The sequence below is a fragment of the Lucilia cuprina genome, chromosome 6 (genome assembly GCF_022045245.1).
Source record: "Lucilia cuprina isolate Lc7/37 chromosome 6, ASM2204524v1, whole genome shotgun sequence".
NCBI lineage: Eukaryota > Metazoa > Arthropoda > Insecta > Diptera > Calliphoridae > Lucilia > Lucilia cuprina.
In genome coordinates this window covers 1,037,586-1,054,707 of record NC_060954.1, presented here as the reverse complement: position 1 = coordinate 1,054,707, position 17,122 = coordinate 1,037,586, and the positions used below count along the sequence as shown (strand labels likewise).

Sequence of the window (17,122 nt, the reverse complement as noted above, 5' to 3'; positions counted from 1 at the left end):
TTTATAGGGAGGCATTTAATTTACGGCATACGGTTTGATGGTAGGCATATAAGATTCGGCATAGTCGAAAAAAATTCTCTTACTTTTTTATTTTAAAATAAATTTTTATCAAGTTTTTATCAAATGTGAATAATAATAGATTTTCAATCATTTTTAAGTCCATTTTATTGTTTTCACATAAAAGATCACAGATCAGTAACGTAAAGTACCATCCCTTTTGTTACAATTTTTTACCCTTGAATTGTACGCATATTAAAAAAATGTACCAGACAACACATTAACTACAGCATGTCTCACATAAATTATTATTAGTGTTGACATTTTTAAAATATCATTATCACCCTGCTAGTTACTGGCAATATCGAAATCTTATTATTTAGCTACAATTTTACTAAAAATAAACATTTTCCATGTTTATTGCAAAGTGATACATAAATTTTTTTTGAATGATACTGTTGGGAGTTTTGTGTTTAAAGAAAATAATTCACTACAGTTGAAACAGTTAATTGTTTCAGTTTTTATTTTAAAATCGAATCATATTTTCCAAGGTACTAGAGTTATCTTACGTCGTCTACAATCTGCTTTATATATGTATCTACTGTTTTTTTTTCTTTTTGTCAAAAGATTTATTTTCAAGAATAAGAAGAAAGGAATTAAAAAACTCTTTGTTAAAAATATAATAAAAAGTATTGAAAGTGAAATGCGTAAATAACTGGTCAATATTTTGACACAATTTGTTTGAATTAATTATTTTTTGTGTTTTTTGAGAATCACCAGTATACATACAAACATACATACAAATGTACATATGGTTGTTATTATTGCATTGAATTTATTATGTAGCATTGATTTTTTAACTTTTTGTTTTTTTTTTTTTGTTTTAATTCACTGAAAACTAATTGATGACAGTTGTTGTGTGGTTTGATAGTAGATTAGTGAATGAATGGTTATATTGTGTCTGGTAACATATGAAAATAATTATTTAAATTGAATTATGTTGTGATTGCTTTCAGTCAATAGAAAATACCAAAAACGATGTTTTCTAATGGTCTTCCTTGCAACTTACCATTTCCCAGTTGTCTAGGCATATCGAAAGACAGTGGAAATGATGAATTGCTGCCCTCCAATACTGGCAATAGAGAACCAGTTATATTAAATGTATACGACATGGTAAGAATAATTGTATTATATTTTCATTTCCATGTAAACAATTAATTTGTTTTCATTTTCCATAGTATTGGATTAACGAATATACGACTTCGATTGGTTTGGGTGTTTTTCATTCTGGCGTAGAAGTATTTGGTACGGAATTCGCTTATGGCGGGCATCCATTTCCATTTACTGGTGTTTTTGAAATAACGCCCAGAGATCATGACGAACTGGGTGAACAATTTCAATTTAGACAAAGTATACAAATTGGCTGTACAGATTTTACATACCAAGAAGTTAGACGTATTGTTGAAGAATTGGGCAACCAATTTCGAGGAGACCGTTATCATTTAATGAACAACAACTGCAATCATTTCTCCAGTGCTCTTACTCAGGTATGTGTTTATTTACATAACAAATAAATAGTTTTAATATTATAAAAATATATTAATTTGATGACAGATCCTTTGTGGCCAAGAAATACCCAGCTGGGTAAACCGTTTAGCCCATTTTAGTTCATGTGTACCATTTTTGCAAAGATGCTTGCCAAAGTAAGTTTCAATGAAATCATTATATTTATAATAAACTTACTATTGTTAATGTTTATTCTTAAGGGAATGGCTAACTCCAAATGCCTTACAGCAGAGCATAACGGCTATCCAGGAACGTGATGACTCTGAACATAGTCCGCTTTGAAATAGGATTTGTTCGGGGCAACAATAATAATCGAAACACATTGCACCAATTTGTACTATATAAATACATACTCGTACAACCAACCATCATCAACTCACACATACTACATACAAACAAACAAACATACATACACATATTTGCATGTAACAATTATATTATTTTTTAAAATTTTTAATATTATTTTGTATTTAGATTGATAAATTTTAGAAATGTAATTCGGTTAAATTAACGATTAAACGATAGATAAATAGAAATATATAATTAATTCATTAAGATCACAATCATCGGAATTTGCATTCTATTTGTTTAAATTTACGATCATTATCTTGTGGATAAATTTCGAAATAAGATCGTTTTTATTCTTAAACGGAAAATTATTCGTGCAAAACAACAAATAAGCATTGCAATGACAATGAGCATTTATAAAAAAAAATTATATAAAAAAAATAAACATGTTATCACTTGAAATATTTATTAATATTTCATTATCTTGAACAAAAAGAAAAATTATAAAATGTATTTTGAGAAGTTTATTTATTTAACTCAAAAGACATTTATTTTCTCTCTCTTTAAATAGGTCTTATTTTAATTATAAAAAACACTTGTATTAAAAATGAATTTAAAAACTGTTCTTTAATATCACTTCATGACATCAAACAAAAAGAAAATAAAAAAAAAGTTAAAAATGGTCTACATATAACTCTATTTAGTTTATTCAATACTACTACTTAAAAAACGAAAAAAGTAAAACATCAATATTTTCGTTTGTTACGCACATAAATTATCGTTACCAAGAAAAAAATAGAAAAAACATCTATTGTTCTTAAATAATATAAATTGTATTATGTATTTTTATTTTATATTTACAACAACAACCGGCATTGTTTTCCAACAAAAAGTGATGTCGTTAAAAAATTAATATGTTTGAATTTATATTGTATAGACAGAAAAATAAAAGATATTCTATTAGAATCATACAAAATACAAGTACAAAACGAATTCATCTCTTTAACTCATTTTTTGTAGTTTTATTTAAAAAAAAAATATGAAAATATTGAATAGAAAAAGAATTTTAAATTTTACACATTTTCGAATTTGGTCTATAACTGGACATTTATTATAAAAATTCAAAATCAACTTTCTTTTAGGAAAAGAATTGAGTTACGGTAAAGTCAGAAAGTCGACTTTTTTATAAAACAAAAACGTTGCCAGATTGTACTAATGAAATGGTGAAACCTATAAAAAATTGAAAATCTGATTACAAGATTATAGATTTGAAGTTCTAAGCTTGTTAATTAAAAATAGATCTGGGATTATTCTGTATTATTATACAGAATCAATTTAATCTAAAAGAAGTTCACTTCTAATGCTATTTTTTCTTTGCTTCTATTTTTGTTGGCAATATGCTATTTACACAACCACTGTTACTAAGACAGGGTTGTTATTTATGTTTGTAAATTTTACCTGTCACCCTGTAGACATTTTTTTTGCAAGACGCTTTGTTTTGACAGAAGTTGAAAATTTTTGTTGCACATTTTGTTTATGCTGCTATTAAAAATAATTGAAAAAATTAAAGAAAATTGTATTAATGAGCTAAAACAATTGAAATAAAATGGCTCATAGTGAAAGTTTTCAGCTAAATACCTTTCGAAGCTATGTAACAATATTGGGAGATGCTAAAGCCACCGATGACAAGAAACTCCGGGCGGCCCAAGAATTGAGTGAACATTTTGAAGTGGTTGTACAAAGCTCATCGTATCCATCATTTTTGGAACATTCCCTTAAGGCTTTTATGCATTTTTTGCAAGATGGAGAGCCACAATTTATACAAGAATATCAGGCACATCAGGTAGTTATCCGTAAAGTGGAGTTTATTTCATTGTGAAATTAATGTGAAAAAATGCTTTGCTTTTTGTTCTTGTTGTTTTTGTTTCCTTAAAGGTGCGTAAATTAATTTTGGAAATGATACATCGTTTGCCCATTAGTGAGAACTTAAGACAGCATGTTAAGTCAATAATATCGTTAATGCTTAAAATCTTACAAATTGATAACGAGGAAAATGTGCTCGTTTGTCTAAGGATTATTATAGAGTTGCATAAAAACTTTCGTCCCTCCTTTAACAATGAGGTAAGTAGCACTTGTATAAAAATTATAAATTAATATCCAGTTTTTATACATATTTAACATGTAATTCATGTAATCGACTTAACAACCTGTCCAAACGGCATGAAACACATTGCATTCATGTATACTGCTAATATAAATAATACTATTCACAGGTCCAACAGTTTTTGGCCTTGGTAAAGAAAATTTACACAGAACTTCCCAATCATATGAATAAAATCTTTGAACCGGCTCAACAAATCAGAATTAAAGATTTAAAAGAACTCAACATGGAACAATTACTTTCCGAGACTTATGCTATTAAATCTATACATGTGGAAAATCCCACAGATTCAGTAACATTTCAAATGGTATGTAACATAAAAAATACATACATACAAACATATAATATATTAAAAATTTTCATCTTGTTTTAGTATAATCTATTGCCTAGAGGTATGTTATCTTTAAGGGTGTTACAAGAATTACCCATTATTGTGGTACTTATGTATCAGATTTATAAGAATGCTGTACACCAAGAAGTATCCGAATTTATACCATTAATAATGACTACCATTAATCTGCAGCCTTCTATGGTTCATAGGTAAAATAAAAAATGTTTATTTTAACTTAAAGTGTAAATATGTTATGTCCATTTCTCTTGTTTAGGAACTCACAATTTTTCAATAAAGAAATTTTTATTGATTTTATGGGAGCTCAAATAAAGACACTTTCCTTTTTAGCTTACATAGTAAGACTATTTCAGGTATATTATAATAATGTTCCTCACACGATTTGTAGAAGAACCTTTTTGAAACGTTTCTATATATTACAGGAAACAATTATGACACATTCTGCTGCTGTAACCAGTGGAATTTTAAGTTTAATGCATTTATGTCCTAAAGAAGCGGCTCATCTTAGAAAAGAACTGTTAATTGCAGCTAGACATATTTTTGCCACCGACTTGAGACAAAGTAAATACAATGTATGAGTTTAAAAAAAATTAGAAATAATTTTTCGTTTTCCTTAGAATTCATACCTTCAATTGAACGTTTATTCGATGAAGATTTATTGATTGGCAAAGGTGTTACCCTGGATTCAATACGTCCTTTGGCTTATTCAACATTGGCTGATTTGGCTCATCATGTGCGACAAAGCTTAAGTTTGGATGTGTTGGAAAAAGCTATTAAATTATTTTCCAAAAATGTACATGATGAATCTTTAGCCACCGGCATACAGACCATGTCCTGTAAGCTATTGTTAAATCTGGTCGATTGTGTTCGTCATCACAGTGAGGTTGAGCCGATAAAGGCTCGTAGTTTATTGACAACATTGTTAAAAGTTTTTGTTTATAAATTTCAAACAATTGCTAAAATTACTTTGCCCAGTATTACACAAAGATTGTAAGTTAAATTATAAAGTAATTAACTAAGCATTATTAAGGCACATTCATTTTTACAGAAAAGCCCAATCAACTGCTTCACAAACTTCGCCAGCCTCCACCACATCTTCCACAACTGCAGTATTGGACAATAAAGAAAATATAAACGTAAGTTATAGCCTCAAAGAGTTAAGAATACAAATTATTCTACTTCATTTTGTTTTTCAAGGACAATGCCTCTGATCCAATTTCAAAGACAAATTTGGCAGGAAATCAAATGCTTTGTTCTCTTAATATAGTGGAATATAGAAGCCTGGTGAAAACCTTAGTGGGTGGAGTTAAAACTATAACATGGGGATTTCTAAGTTCTAAGGTAAGTTTGTTATATTTTGAATCAAATTGTTAACAACTTGATGTTATTTTTTTCAGTCTCCTTCAGTTGATATTACTAAAAACAAACAGGAGAAACTCTTTCAACCCTATGAAGTTAGTATATATATTGACTTAGTACATTGGGCCATGGAAGCTTTGGATATATATTCCATTAACACCTCCACTGCTAATCAGCTTAAATCTTCTGGTATTATACCAAGAACAAAAGAAGAAAAAGAGGTTTTAGAACATTTCAGCGGCATTGTAAGTATTTTTACTGAAAATGATTTAATTATTATGATTTCATCTCCTTTCATTTAGTTTATAATGATGCATTCGCAAAATTTCCAAGAAGTTTTTGCCACTACTATAGATTTTATGGTGGAACGTATACACAAAAATCCTTCGCTACAGATAGTAGCCAATTCTTTTCTGGCCAATCCCACTACATCGCCCTTGTTTGCTACCGTGTTAGTGGAATATCTTTTGGGAAAAATGCATGAAATGGGCACAAATGTTGAAAGATCTAATCTCTACTTGAGGCTATTTAAACTAGTATTTGGAAGTGTTAGTCTTTTTCCGGTAGAGAATGAACAAATGTTAAAACCCCATTTACACAATATTGTCAATCAATCAATGGAGTTGGCTTTGACGGCAGAGGAACCTTACAATTATTTTCTACTTTTGCGTGCTCTGTTTCGTTCTATTGGTGGTGGTTCACATGATCTGTTGTATCAGGAATTTTTACCCTTACTGCCAAATTTACTAGAAGGTTTAAATCGTTTACAAAGCGGCTTTCATAAACAACACATGAAAGATCTTTTTGTGGAACTATGCTTAACAGTACCGGTGAGGTTATCTTCACTTTTACCTTATCTACCCATGCTTATGGATCCCCTAGTTTCCGCACTTAATGGATCGGCTACTTTAGTCAGCCAGGTAAGTGTAAAAAGTTACCATAATACTTTCCCGAAATTCACACTTGTTTTTTAGGGCTTAAGGACTTTGGAACTGTGCGTAGATAATTTACAACCCGATTTCTTGTATGATCATATCCAACCAGTTAGAGCTGCCCTTATGCAGGCTCTTTGGAAGACACTGCGCAACCAAGACAATGCAGCACTAGTAGCTTTTCGCGTGCTGGGTAAATTTGGTGGTGGCAATCGAAAAATGATGACAGAACCACAAAGTATACAATATACCAACAGTGAGATTCAACCGACCGCTGTAGTCACCTATTTCCAAGAACTAGAGAAACCCATAGAGTTTCCCATCGATAAAGCTATAGAAACTGCATTTTCTGCTCTAAGTTCGAATGCTACGGACTCGTTTTATCGCCGCCAAAGTTGGGAAGTTATACGTTGTTTCTTGGCCGCATCTATAAATTTGGACGATGAAAAACATACCCTACAAAAGTTTTTCCTACATCCCAGTTTTCTCGAAAATAACATTGTAAATATGCCTGTAAGTCAAAGTAAAATAGAAGATTTTCAGGCACGTAAAACTTTACAAAATGCTTTGACTGGTATGTTAGTGGCATCGGCAACTAAAGATTTACGAGAATTTGTTTTTCCAGTAATGGTTGCGGTGGTACGTCATTACACCATGATTTCCATAGCACAACAAGCTGGACCCTTCCCTTACAAGCAATACTACTCTATAAATGGTATTGATCCTTTGGTGTTAATCGATGCCTTGGCTATTTGCATGGGTCACGAAGAAAAAGAATTGTGCAAACCTGGGCAACTGTGTATAGGCTTAATTCTAGATACAGCTGCCAATATCTTGGGAAGCAAGGAAAGAGCTTGTCGTTTGCCTTTAATGCAATATTTAGCCGAGAAAATGACTGCACTCTGTTACGAAAGACCTTGGTATGCCAAAGTTGGTGGTTGTAAGGCGATACAATTTTTGTACCAACACTTTTCATTACGTTCGCTCTATCAACATTTGTTTTCATTTGTAAAAGCATTCATGTTTGTTTTAATGGACCTTGAAGGAGAAGTATCAAATGGTGCCATTTATATAGCTAAAACAAATCTTAGATCTTTGCTGGATTTGTGTATGACGCCGAAGGAACAAGAAAATGATGAAATTACCACCATTAAGAATAAAGCCATATACGATGTTATACACGAACTGGTGAGGCAAGTTACAAGTCCAAATACTTTAGTACGACAAGAATCAATGGCTTCACTTAAGTATATTGCCACTCTACAAAACCGCACAGTGTCAGAGGTAATGGATCCACACAAGGAGGTTCTGGCCGATATTATACCACCCAAAAAACATTTGCTCAGACATCAACCGGTTAATGCTCAAATTGGTTTAATGGAAGGAAATACATTCTGTACCACTTTGGAGCCTAGACTTTTTACCATCAACTTAGGTAACAGTTATCACAAACTTTTCTTCCACGAGTTAATCACTCTCTCAGAAGCTGAGGATTCTACACTCATGAAATTGGATTGCTATAAAAATGTCACCAACTTGGTTCCATTAAGAATAAGTGCTTTAAGGGCCTTGGCAGCTTGTCACTACATAACGGATACTACGCACAAGGACAAAATTATAAACATTTTATTCAAACTAATGGAACATAAAAAACCTGAACTTCAAGAAGCTGCTTTCAAGTGCATGAAACGCTTTAATGCTGGCATACAAATTGATAAGAAAGAAATACACAACTGTATTAGACCACTTCTACTGACGCTAGGTGATCATCGTAATCTGACACTGACGGCTACCAAACGTTTATCTTACTTTACTCAACTATTTCCCCAAATCTTCAATGAGAAGTTGAGCGAACAAATCTTACAATTATGCCGAAAACTATTGGAAATTTCCATACAAATTTGCAAACAGGGTCAACAGGGAGGAAATTTTTTTGCTGCCATTAGAGGCGGCGAGTATGAGCAAAAAGTTGTTTGTCTTATAGAAATGTTTCATCAAATTACAGCCGCCACTCCTAAATATATAGAAAATCTATGTCAATTGGTTTTACAAACAGAAAAAAATCTTATGATAGAATCTTCTTCACCCTATAGAGCACCACTTCTCAAATTCCTTATGCGTTTCCCAAACGAAACAGTTGACTACTTCCTTTCCGATGTCTATATAATAGATGATCAATGGAATCGATTTTTTATACATATCTTAAAGCATAAAGATGGTCAGCCCTTCCATAACGTACTCAAAACACAGTCATACATTAATTGTTTGATACGTCTAATAAGTGGTACCCAAATCGACAGCTCAGTTATGAACGATGCTCAAAAGCAAGAGGCCCAAGAACAGGCTATTAAAATTGTTTATACAGTAATGGAAAATGATGATCAATGGATAGCGACACAAACGGAATTGATCAACTGCCTAAAAAATCTATGGCAATTCAACCTGAGCAGTAGTTGCCAGGACAATGTAATTAGCTACAAGTGGCACTTAGTAGGAAAGATTTTACTTAAGTACTTTTCTCTCAACACTAATGAAATTGAATTACTTTTCCAATTGTCAAGAGCTTTATGTTTGCATTTTATACCAGACTTTTATTTTCTAAGAGATTTTCTACAGAACACCGTTGCTCAAAGCTACACGGTCTATTGGAAACGCCAGGCATTCTTTTATTTTGTGGAGAATTTTAATAATGTTTCCTTGTCGGAGGAGTTGAAAGCAAAAATTATAACATCTATTTTAGTCCCCTGTTTTATTGCCAGCTTCGATAAGGGTGAGGGTAACAAATTAATTGGAGCACCTCCAACACCCTTTCAGGAGGATGACAGTAACATTGTTTCGGTATTTATAAGTAAAGTGTTTGATCCAGACAAGCCATACGCCAACGATGATGCAGTACGAATTGCTTTGCTGCAATTTGCTTGCCTTTTGGTGGAGAGAGCTTCGCAACATATACACGACGGCGATGCCAACAATAAGAGACAGGGTAATAAACTAAGAAGACTTATGACTTTTGCTTGGCCTTGTCTGTTAAGTAAAAATTCCGTTGATCCTACGGCACGTTATCATGGCCATTTACTATTGGCACATATAATTGCTCGCTTGGCTATACACAAGAAAATTGTATTGCAAGTGTTCCACTCATTGCTGAAGGGTCACGCTTTGGAGGCCAGACCGGTGGTGCGCCAAGCTCTGGATGTTTTAACACCCGCCATGCCACTACGTATGGAAGATGGTAATACTATGCTTACACACTGGACTAAGAAAATTATTGTCGAGGAGGGACATTCAATGCAACAACTCTTCCACATTTTACAACTAATTGTTAGACATTATAAGGTTTGTTGGGACAGCGTACAGATTTGTTGGAAGCATTTTAAATTTTTGTTTTAATTTTTGAATAGGTTTATTTCCCGGTAAGACATCAATTGGTTACACATTTGGTTAACTATATGCAACGTTTAGGTTTTCCACCCAATGCATCATTGGAACATAAAAAACTTTCCGTAGATTTGGCTGAAGTCATTATAAAGTGGGAGTTGCAGCGTATTAAAGATGATGAAAGTGAAAATAAACTTTTAAATTCTACTATTGACGATGAATTGGATGACAAAACTTCTATTAAAAGAACCTCCAGCGAAGATTTTAATGAATCGCAACGCAAAAAACTACAAACAGACGGCGTTCGTGGAAGCAGTGAGTTAAAGAATTTTATATTTAAACGAAACTTTTAGTTAATGGTTTTCTTTGGAATTTTAGGTACCAGCGAAGCTTCTTTAAGTACGAAAGTGGATGAAAGTTGTCGCTCTATAGGAAAAGTTCATTGTGACACAGTTTTAAATTTCCTAATACGATTGGCCTGCCAAGTCAACGATAGCCAACCTACAATTCTCAATTCAGGAGATAATTTATCCAGAAGGTATTTCGTTAACAATTTCTATAGCAAAGTTTAAAAAAGTTGAAACAATCTGTTCTAAAAGAGTCTAAGAATACATTTTTCCTAAAAATCATAAATCATAAAAATAATTTTATTAAAAATATTTTTTTCAGATGCATAATATTACTTAGAACTGCCATGCGTCCCGACGTTTGGCCCCAACCTTTTGAATTGAAACTTAATTGGATGGACAAGATTTTCGCTACAATCGAATCTCCTCATACAAATATCAATAATATTTGTACAGCTTTAGATTTCTTAACGTTTTTGACAAATATTATGAAACCCGACCAACTATTGGCCATTATAAGACCCATACAAAAAGGTCTATCTGCATGTATTATACATCAAAACACAAAAATTGTTCGTCTAATGCACGTTCTCATTTCACGTTTAATGACAATCTTTCCACCCGATTCACAACACAAAAATGATGAGCTAGAGATTTTATATAGTGCTATTAGCAAAATGATTGTGGACAATTTAACATTGTACGAAAAGAGCCCACAGCCAAATCCCTCTTCACTGTTTGGAACATTGATGATTTTAAAGGCCTGTTGTGCCAATAATCCTGAATATATTGATCGTTTAATGCTGCAGTTTATAAGAGTATTGAATCGTTTGACGAAAGAACACATTGCTTTGCAAAACAATACACAAGCCTCAATCAATCCTTCTACAGAGAATAATCACTTGTCATTGGAATTGTTAATATTATCCTTGGATATGATCAAAAATCGCATTGTTATAATGAGTGTTGAGGTGCGTAAACTTCTAATTGGCAGCATTATAGTAAATCTGATAGAGAAAAGTATGGACACTAAGATAATGAAGTGCATTATTAAAATGTTGGACGATTGGGTGAGAGTAAAGGAACAAAACTCCTTGGTTCAAATTCCCTCTATACGTGAGAAATCCGTTTTACTTGTTAAGCTTATGCAGTACGTTGAAAAGAAGTTCTCCGATGAAAGTGAATTACACACACAATTCTTGGAAATGATCAACTACATATACAGGGATGAGTATTTAAAACAAACTGAATTGAGTGCCAAATTAGAAGGAGCCTTTTTAACAGGACTAAGAAGTCAAAATCCTGCCATCAGATCGAAATTCTTTGAGATTATTGATGCCTCTATGAGAAGACGTCTACATGATCGTTTACTGTACATTATATGCTCACAAGCATGGGACTCTATAGGCACCCATTATTGGATTAAACAGTGTATAGAGTTATTAGTCTTAACGGCCAACACCATGACTCCCATACAGAATGCCAATGATATGCACAAAATACCTAGCATTACTTCCATTATCAATATGGGCGACAACGAAGAAAAAAGTCAATTTGTCATATACACTTCATCGCAAACGGATTGTATGGATATGCCGCATGGTGTAGATGACAAAGATGAAGAATTTGATGTCGATGTCTTTATTAACGCGCAGCCAGATCAACCAGAAGGAGGAGAACGCATGTTGCCCGCAAGAAAATTGAAAATATGTAAATTGATCCATCAACAAATAGAGTTTTTGGAAACCAATCGCAAAATTCGTACCGATCAATTGCTGGTAGCAACTTCACAGCTGTGTCACATGGATACCAGTTTGGCAGAGAGTGTTTGGCTGGCGATATTCCCACGTATATGGTCAATATTTAGCAGTGATCAACAGCATACTATTGTCAAAGAGGTCATACCGTTCTTGTCTTCCGGAACAAATATCATTCAAAAAGATTGTTCCCCCAGTGCTATAAATACATTTGTTGAGGGTTTGACTCAATGTAATCCCAAAATTTACATTCCCCCTAACCTGTGTACGTACTTAGGAAAAGCTCACAATCTGTGGCATCGCATGACTCTAGTGCTGGAGGAGATGGTGGCCAAACAAAATATTAATAATGCCGCCTCCTTAATGGACTATAATGACCAACAGCAAGACTCAAATGGTAATCAAACTACCGTACATGACTCATTGTCGCAAATGTACTCGGCCATGCATGAGGAGGATTTGTGGGCTGGTTTATGGATGAAATATGCTCAATATACGGAAACAAATGTTGCCATTTCCTATGAACAAATGGGTTTCTTCGAAGAAGCCCAGGGAGCTTACGACTTGGCAATGTCGAAATTTAAGGAGGACTTGACGAACGGTATTTGCAACTCCAATATGAATAGTGAAATAATGTTGTGGGAAAATCATTGGATACGTTGTGCCAAAGAACTTAATCAATGGGATATATTGCTCGACTATGCCCAAACAAATCGCGAGCAACATGAAGTTCTTATAATGGAAAGTGCTTGGCGTGTACCAGATTGGAGTCTTATGAAGAAAGCTTTACTGAAAATAGAACAGGCCTATTCCAAACAGTTTGGCTACAAGGTTAATCTCTACAAAGGCTTTTTGGCCATACTCCATCCCGAAGAACGACAATTGGCGAATGTGGAAAAATATGTAGAAATATCGTCGGGACTGTGTATTCGTGAATGGGGCAGATTGCCGCATATTGTATCACATATACACTTACAATATTTGCAGGCTGCTCAACAAATTATCGAACTGCACGAGGCCAGTCAGATACATCAGGGTCTATTGCAATCTCGTAATACTTCACTTCATGACATGAAGGCAATTGTGAAAACTTGGCGTAACCGTTTGCCAGTTATAGCCGATGATCTTTCACATTGGTCCGATATTTTCACTTGGCGCCAACACCATTATCAGATTATTACACAACATCTCGAACAACAATCGGACCAAGGAAATACTATGCTGGGCGTGCACGCATCGGCGCAGGCTATTATTTACTTTGGCAAAATAGCCAGGAAACATAACTTGACGGGTGTTTGTCAGGAAACACTATCGCGTATATATACCATACCTTCGGTTCCCATTGTAGATTGTTTCCAGGTATTTAAACACATTTCCATTCAAACAAAAAACCACAAATAATTTCAAAAATAATTTGTTTTATTTTAGAAAATACGTCAACAGGTTAAATGTTATATACAAACAGCTTCATCTGCAGGTCGTAATGATCTAAACGAAGCTTTGGAGGTTATAGAGTCAACAAATCTTAAATATTTCACAGCTGAAATGAATGCGGAATTTTATGCTTTGAAAGGCTTGTTGCTGGCTAAAATTGGACGTTCGGAAGAAGCTGGCAAGGCATTTAGTGCAGCTGTTCAATTACACGATGGTTTAACTAAGGCTTGGGCCATGTGGGGTGATTTTATGGAACAAATGTTTCTGCGTGACAAACAAATTGCCTTGGGAGTCAGTGCATTGACGTGTTATTTACATGCCTGTCGCCACCAGAGCGAAAGCAAGACTCGAAAATATTTAGCCAAAGTATTGTGGTTCTTATCGTATGACAATGCAAGCAATACATTAATGGGTACTCTGGAAAAGTATGTAGTTGGCGTACCACCATCCTACTGGCTTCCCTGGATACCACAATTGCTGTGCTGTCTAGTGCAATATGATGGCAGTGTTATTCTGAATTTGTTAAGCCATGTAAATATAAAATTCGCTTTTTCCAGGAGGAACATTTTCATTTAACTAAATGTATTTGTTTTTATAGGTCGGCCGTTTGTATCCACAGGCTGTTTACTTTCCTATACGTACGCTGTATTTGACTTTGAAAATCGAACAACGAGAAAAACACAAGACTGCTGAGCAGGCTTCAGGCAGACCACAAAATCATGTTAGTAGAAAATTTCTCTTCCATTTCCAGTGTTGTATTAAAAACAATTCCACTTTATATGTTTAGCAAAATTTGGAAAATATGAATCAAGTATTCACCAATACCAACTCATCATCGACTTCAGGACCTACACCTCTTAATCCCATTAAGGCTACTCCTCCAATGTGGCGGTGTTCCAAAGTTATGCATGTACAAAGGGAAATTCATCCCACAATACTGAGCTCTTTAGAGGGTATTGTTGATCAAATGGTTTGGTTTAGAGAGAGCTGGACTGAAGAAGTATTACGTCAATTACGGCAAGGTTTAATCAAATGTTATGCCATTGCCTTTGAGACAAGAAGTACGGTGAGCGAGGCCACTATTACGCCACACACTTTGCATTTTGTAAAAAAACTTGGTTCCACATTTGGTATTGGCATTGAAAACATACCCGGAACAGTGGCCTCTTCAACATCCAATTCGGCAGCATCCGAATCTTTGGCCCGAAGAGCTCAAGTCACTTTCCAAGATCCCGCTTTCCAAATGATGAAAGAACAGTTTACACGTGATTTTGATTTCACAAAACCAGACTCCATGAAATTGCACAATTTAATTACAAAACTCAAGTCCTGGATAAAGGCTCTGGAAATTAAGGTCAAGAAACTGCCGACCTCTTTCTTAATCGAAGACAAATGCAGATTTTTGTCCAACTTCAGCCAGAAAACAGCTGAGGTCGAGTTGCCAGGCGAATTTCTCATACCTTCCTCCTCACATTATCACATACGTATTTCGCGTTTTATGCCCAGAGTTGAAATTGTACAAAAAAATAATACAGCCGCAAGACGATTACATATACGAGGCACTAACGGCAAAATATATCCCTATTTGGTGGTTATCGACACTGGTCTGGGTGATGCACGCCGAGAAGAAAGAGTTTTACAGCTTCTGCGCATGCTGAACTATTATTTGGAAAAACAAAAAGAGACCACAAGGCGTTTCCTCAATATTACCGTGCCACGTGTGGTACCCATTTCACCACAAATGCGTTTAGCCGAAGACAATCCGGCCAGCATTTCTCTATATGAAATTTACAAAAGCACTTGCGCCAAAATGGATGTGGAACATGATTTACCCATTATGAAGTATTACGAACGTTTGTCCGAAGTACAATCACAGGGAGCACAAATAACACATGCCATGCTGCGCGATATATTCCAAGAGATACAAACTAAAATGGTACCCAAGACTTTGTTTAAACAGTGGGCCGTTAAGACGTTCGTTTCAGCCACTGATTTTTGGCAATTCCGCAAAATGGTATTTAGCATAAACAAATTTGATTTAGACATTTGATTTGGTAATTTTTTATTGCTTTTATTTTACAGATGACCCTGCAAATGGCTTTGGCTTTTTTGTGTGAATATGCTTTACACTTGACCCGCCTTAATACAGATATGATTTACATACATCAAGATTCGGGTTTGATGAATGTTTCCTACTTTAAATTTGATATTAATGACGAAAAGGAGGAATTAGATCATAGCCGACCGGTGCCCTTCCGTTTAACACCGAACATTGCCGAATTTCTAACTAACATAGGCATATCGGGACCCCTGTCTGCTGCCATTATAGCAACTGCACGCTGTTTTGTACATCCCAACTATAAGCTTTCATCTATTTTAAGAACAATTTTACGTGATGAAATCATAGCTTTGCATAAAAAACGCATGCGTGACAATAAACCTATTGATGCCATGGAAGATGGTGTGACTGATGCGAATATAACGGAAAATATGATAACTTTGGTTAATAAGGCCGTAAATGCAATACTGAATCGTTTAACAACAATCTCGTATTTCGATAATATCGAATCAAAGAAAATTTCTATCTTGTTGCAACAGGCAACAAATCATGATAATTTATGTCGCATGGATCCGGCATGGCATCCATGGCTTTAAGAAGGAGAAAAAAATACAATTTTAGTTTTAATTTTTTTTTGAATTCAATAAAATTTTCAAACGTTTTAAACAGAAAGAAAGGAAAGAGTTATTTAAAAAATAATAATAATTAAATATTTGTCATGAATGAGGGAAAAGATGTTTGGAAAAAAATTTAAGCAAGCTTAACCATAGGAAAACCTCTATTTGTACATTACATTGAGTTTCGTATTTATTGTGTAGTCGTTTTTTTTGTTTAAATCTTAAAATTGTTGCATTGTTTTGCTGTTACCTCTCTACAATTTTTTACTTTTTTGTCTAGTGTTAGCTAAATTTTTCTTCACGAAAAAAAAGCTTTTTTTTTCTTAAGTGATGAAACAAAACAAGTTTTGACCACCTTCACTTTAGTTATACTACTCTATAATAATACTCGTATAACTATGTGTGTATGTATGTATGTATGTTTGTATGTATAGTTATAGTAAAGTAGCATAAAACAACATAACTTTTGTTTGATTGCTAAAAAGTAAAGAGTACTAACAACTACAAAAACAAACATACATATATACATATTTACTAGTTGTATTATTATAACTAAATATATACCAACACACAAACATATATATGTAAATATCAATAAGTTTGTATGTCTCTTCTACATTCACATTCTGTTGAGCACTAACTTTTCAATGACAATCTATAAAAATGATGGTAAATTCCCCAAAATAAAAACAATAATAATAATACAACGAAGAATATAAACAGAATTTCGAACACTTAATGATTTGTTGATTAATGCTTTTTTTCTTTAGCAGAAACTGTTTATTTATTTGTTACTCTTGGAGGAAATTAGCATTTTTTTTTTGGAGTATTTTAGTTTTTTTTAAGAAACAGGAAAATATGAGTAAAAAAAAATCACA

The 17,122-nt window shown here is 33.8% G+C and overlaps 3 protein-coding genes across 5 annotated transcripts in view; 2 read left to right on the top strand and 1 right to left on the bottom strand.

Annotated features, from left to right (window-relative positions):
* LOC111677049 (alpha-catulin) overlaps positions 1-17,122 on the bottom strand; it is a 55,523-nt gene that overhangs the window by 14,895 nt on the left and 23,506 nt on the right. The window lies entirely within an intron of this gene.
* On the top strand, positions 392-2,861 carry LOC111677026 (deubiquitinase DESI2). Of its 3 annotated transcripts, none has more exons than XM_023438051.2 (5): positions 392-548; positions 1,014-1,170; positions 1,236-1,544; positions 1,612-1,700; positions 1,764-2,861. In XM_023438051.2, the coding sequence occupies exons 2-5, from the start codon at positions 1,036-1,038 to the stop codon at positions 1,843-1,845; spliced, it is 615 nt and encodes a 204-aa protein (XP_023293819.1). In that variant the 5' UTR covers positions 392-548; positions 1,014-1,035; the 3' UTR covers positions 1,846-2,861. The 3 variants fall into 3 exon arrangements, with proteins under 3 accessions (XP_023293819.1, XP_046809463.1, XP_046809462.1); XM_046953507.1 differs by lacking the exon at positions 392-548 and adding an exon at positions 665-802; XM_046953506.1 differs by lacking the exon at positions 392-548 and adding an exon at positions 904-961 and having other exon boundaries at positions 1,021-1,170.
* On the top strand, positions 3,367-16,335 carry LOC111677043 (transcription-associated protein 1). The gene is made up of 19 exons (XM_023438083.2): positions 3,367-3,694; positions 3,787-3,972; positions 4,125-4,319; positions 4,386-4,552; positions 4,618-4,714; positions 4,784-4,922; positions 4,979-5,351; positions 5,410-5,497; positions 5,559-5,702; positions 5,759-5,965; positions 6,023-6,640; positions 6,695-9,988; positions 10,054-10,345; positions 10,409-10,568; positions 10,700-13,493; positions 13,563-14,099; positions 14,167-14,289; positions 14,356-15,582; positions 15,651-16,335. The coding sequence occupies exons 1-19, from the start codon at positions 3,458-3,460 to the stop codon at positions 16,221-16,223; spliced, it is 11,451 nt and encodes a 3,816-aa protein (XP_023293851.2). The 5' UTR covers positions 3,367-3,457; the 3' UTR covers positions 16,224-16,335.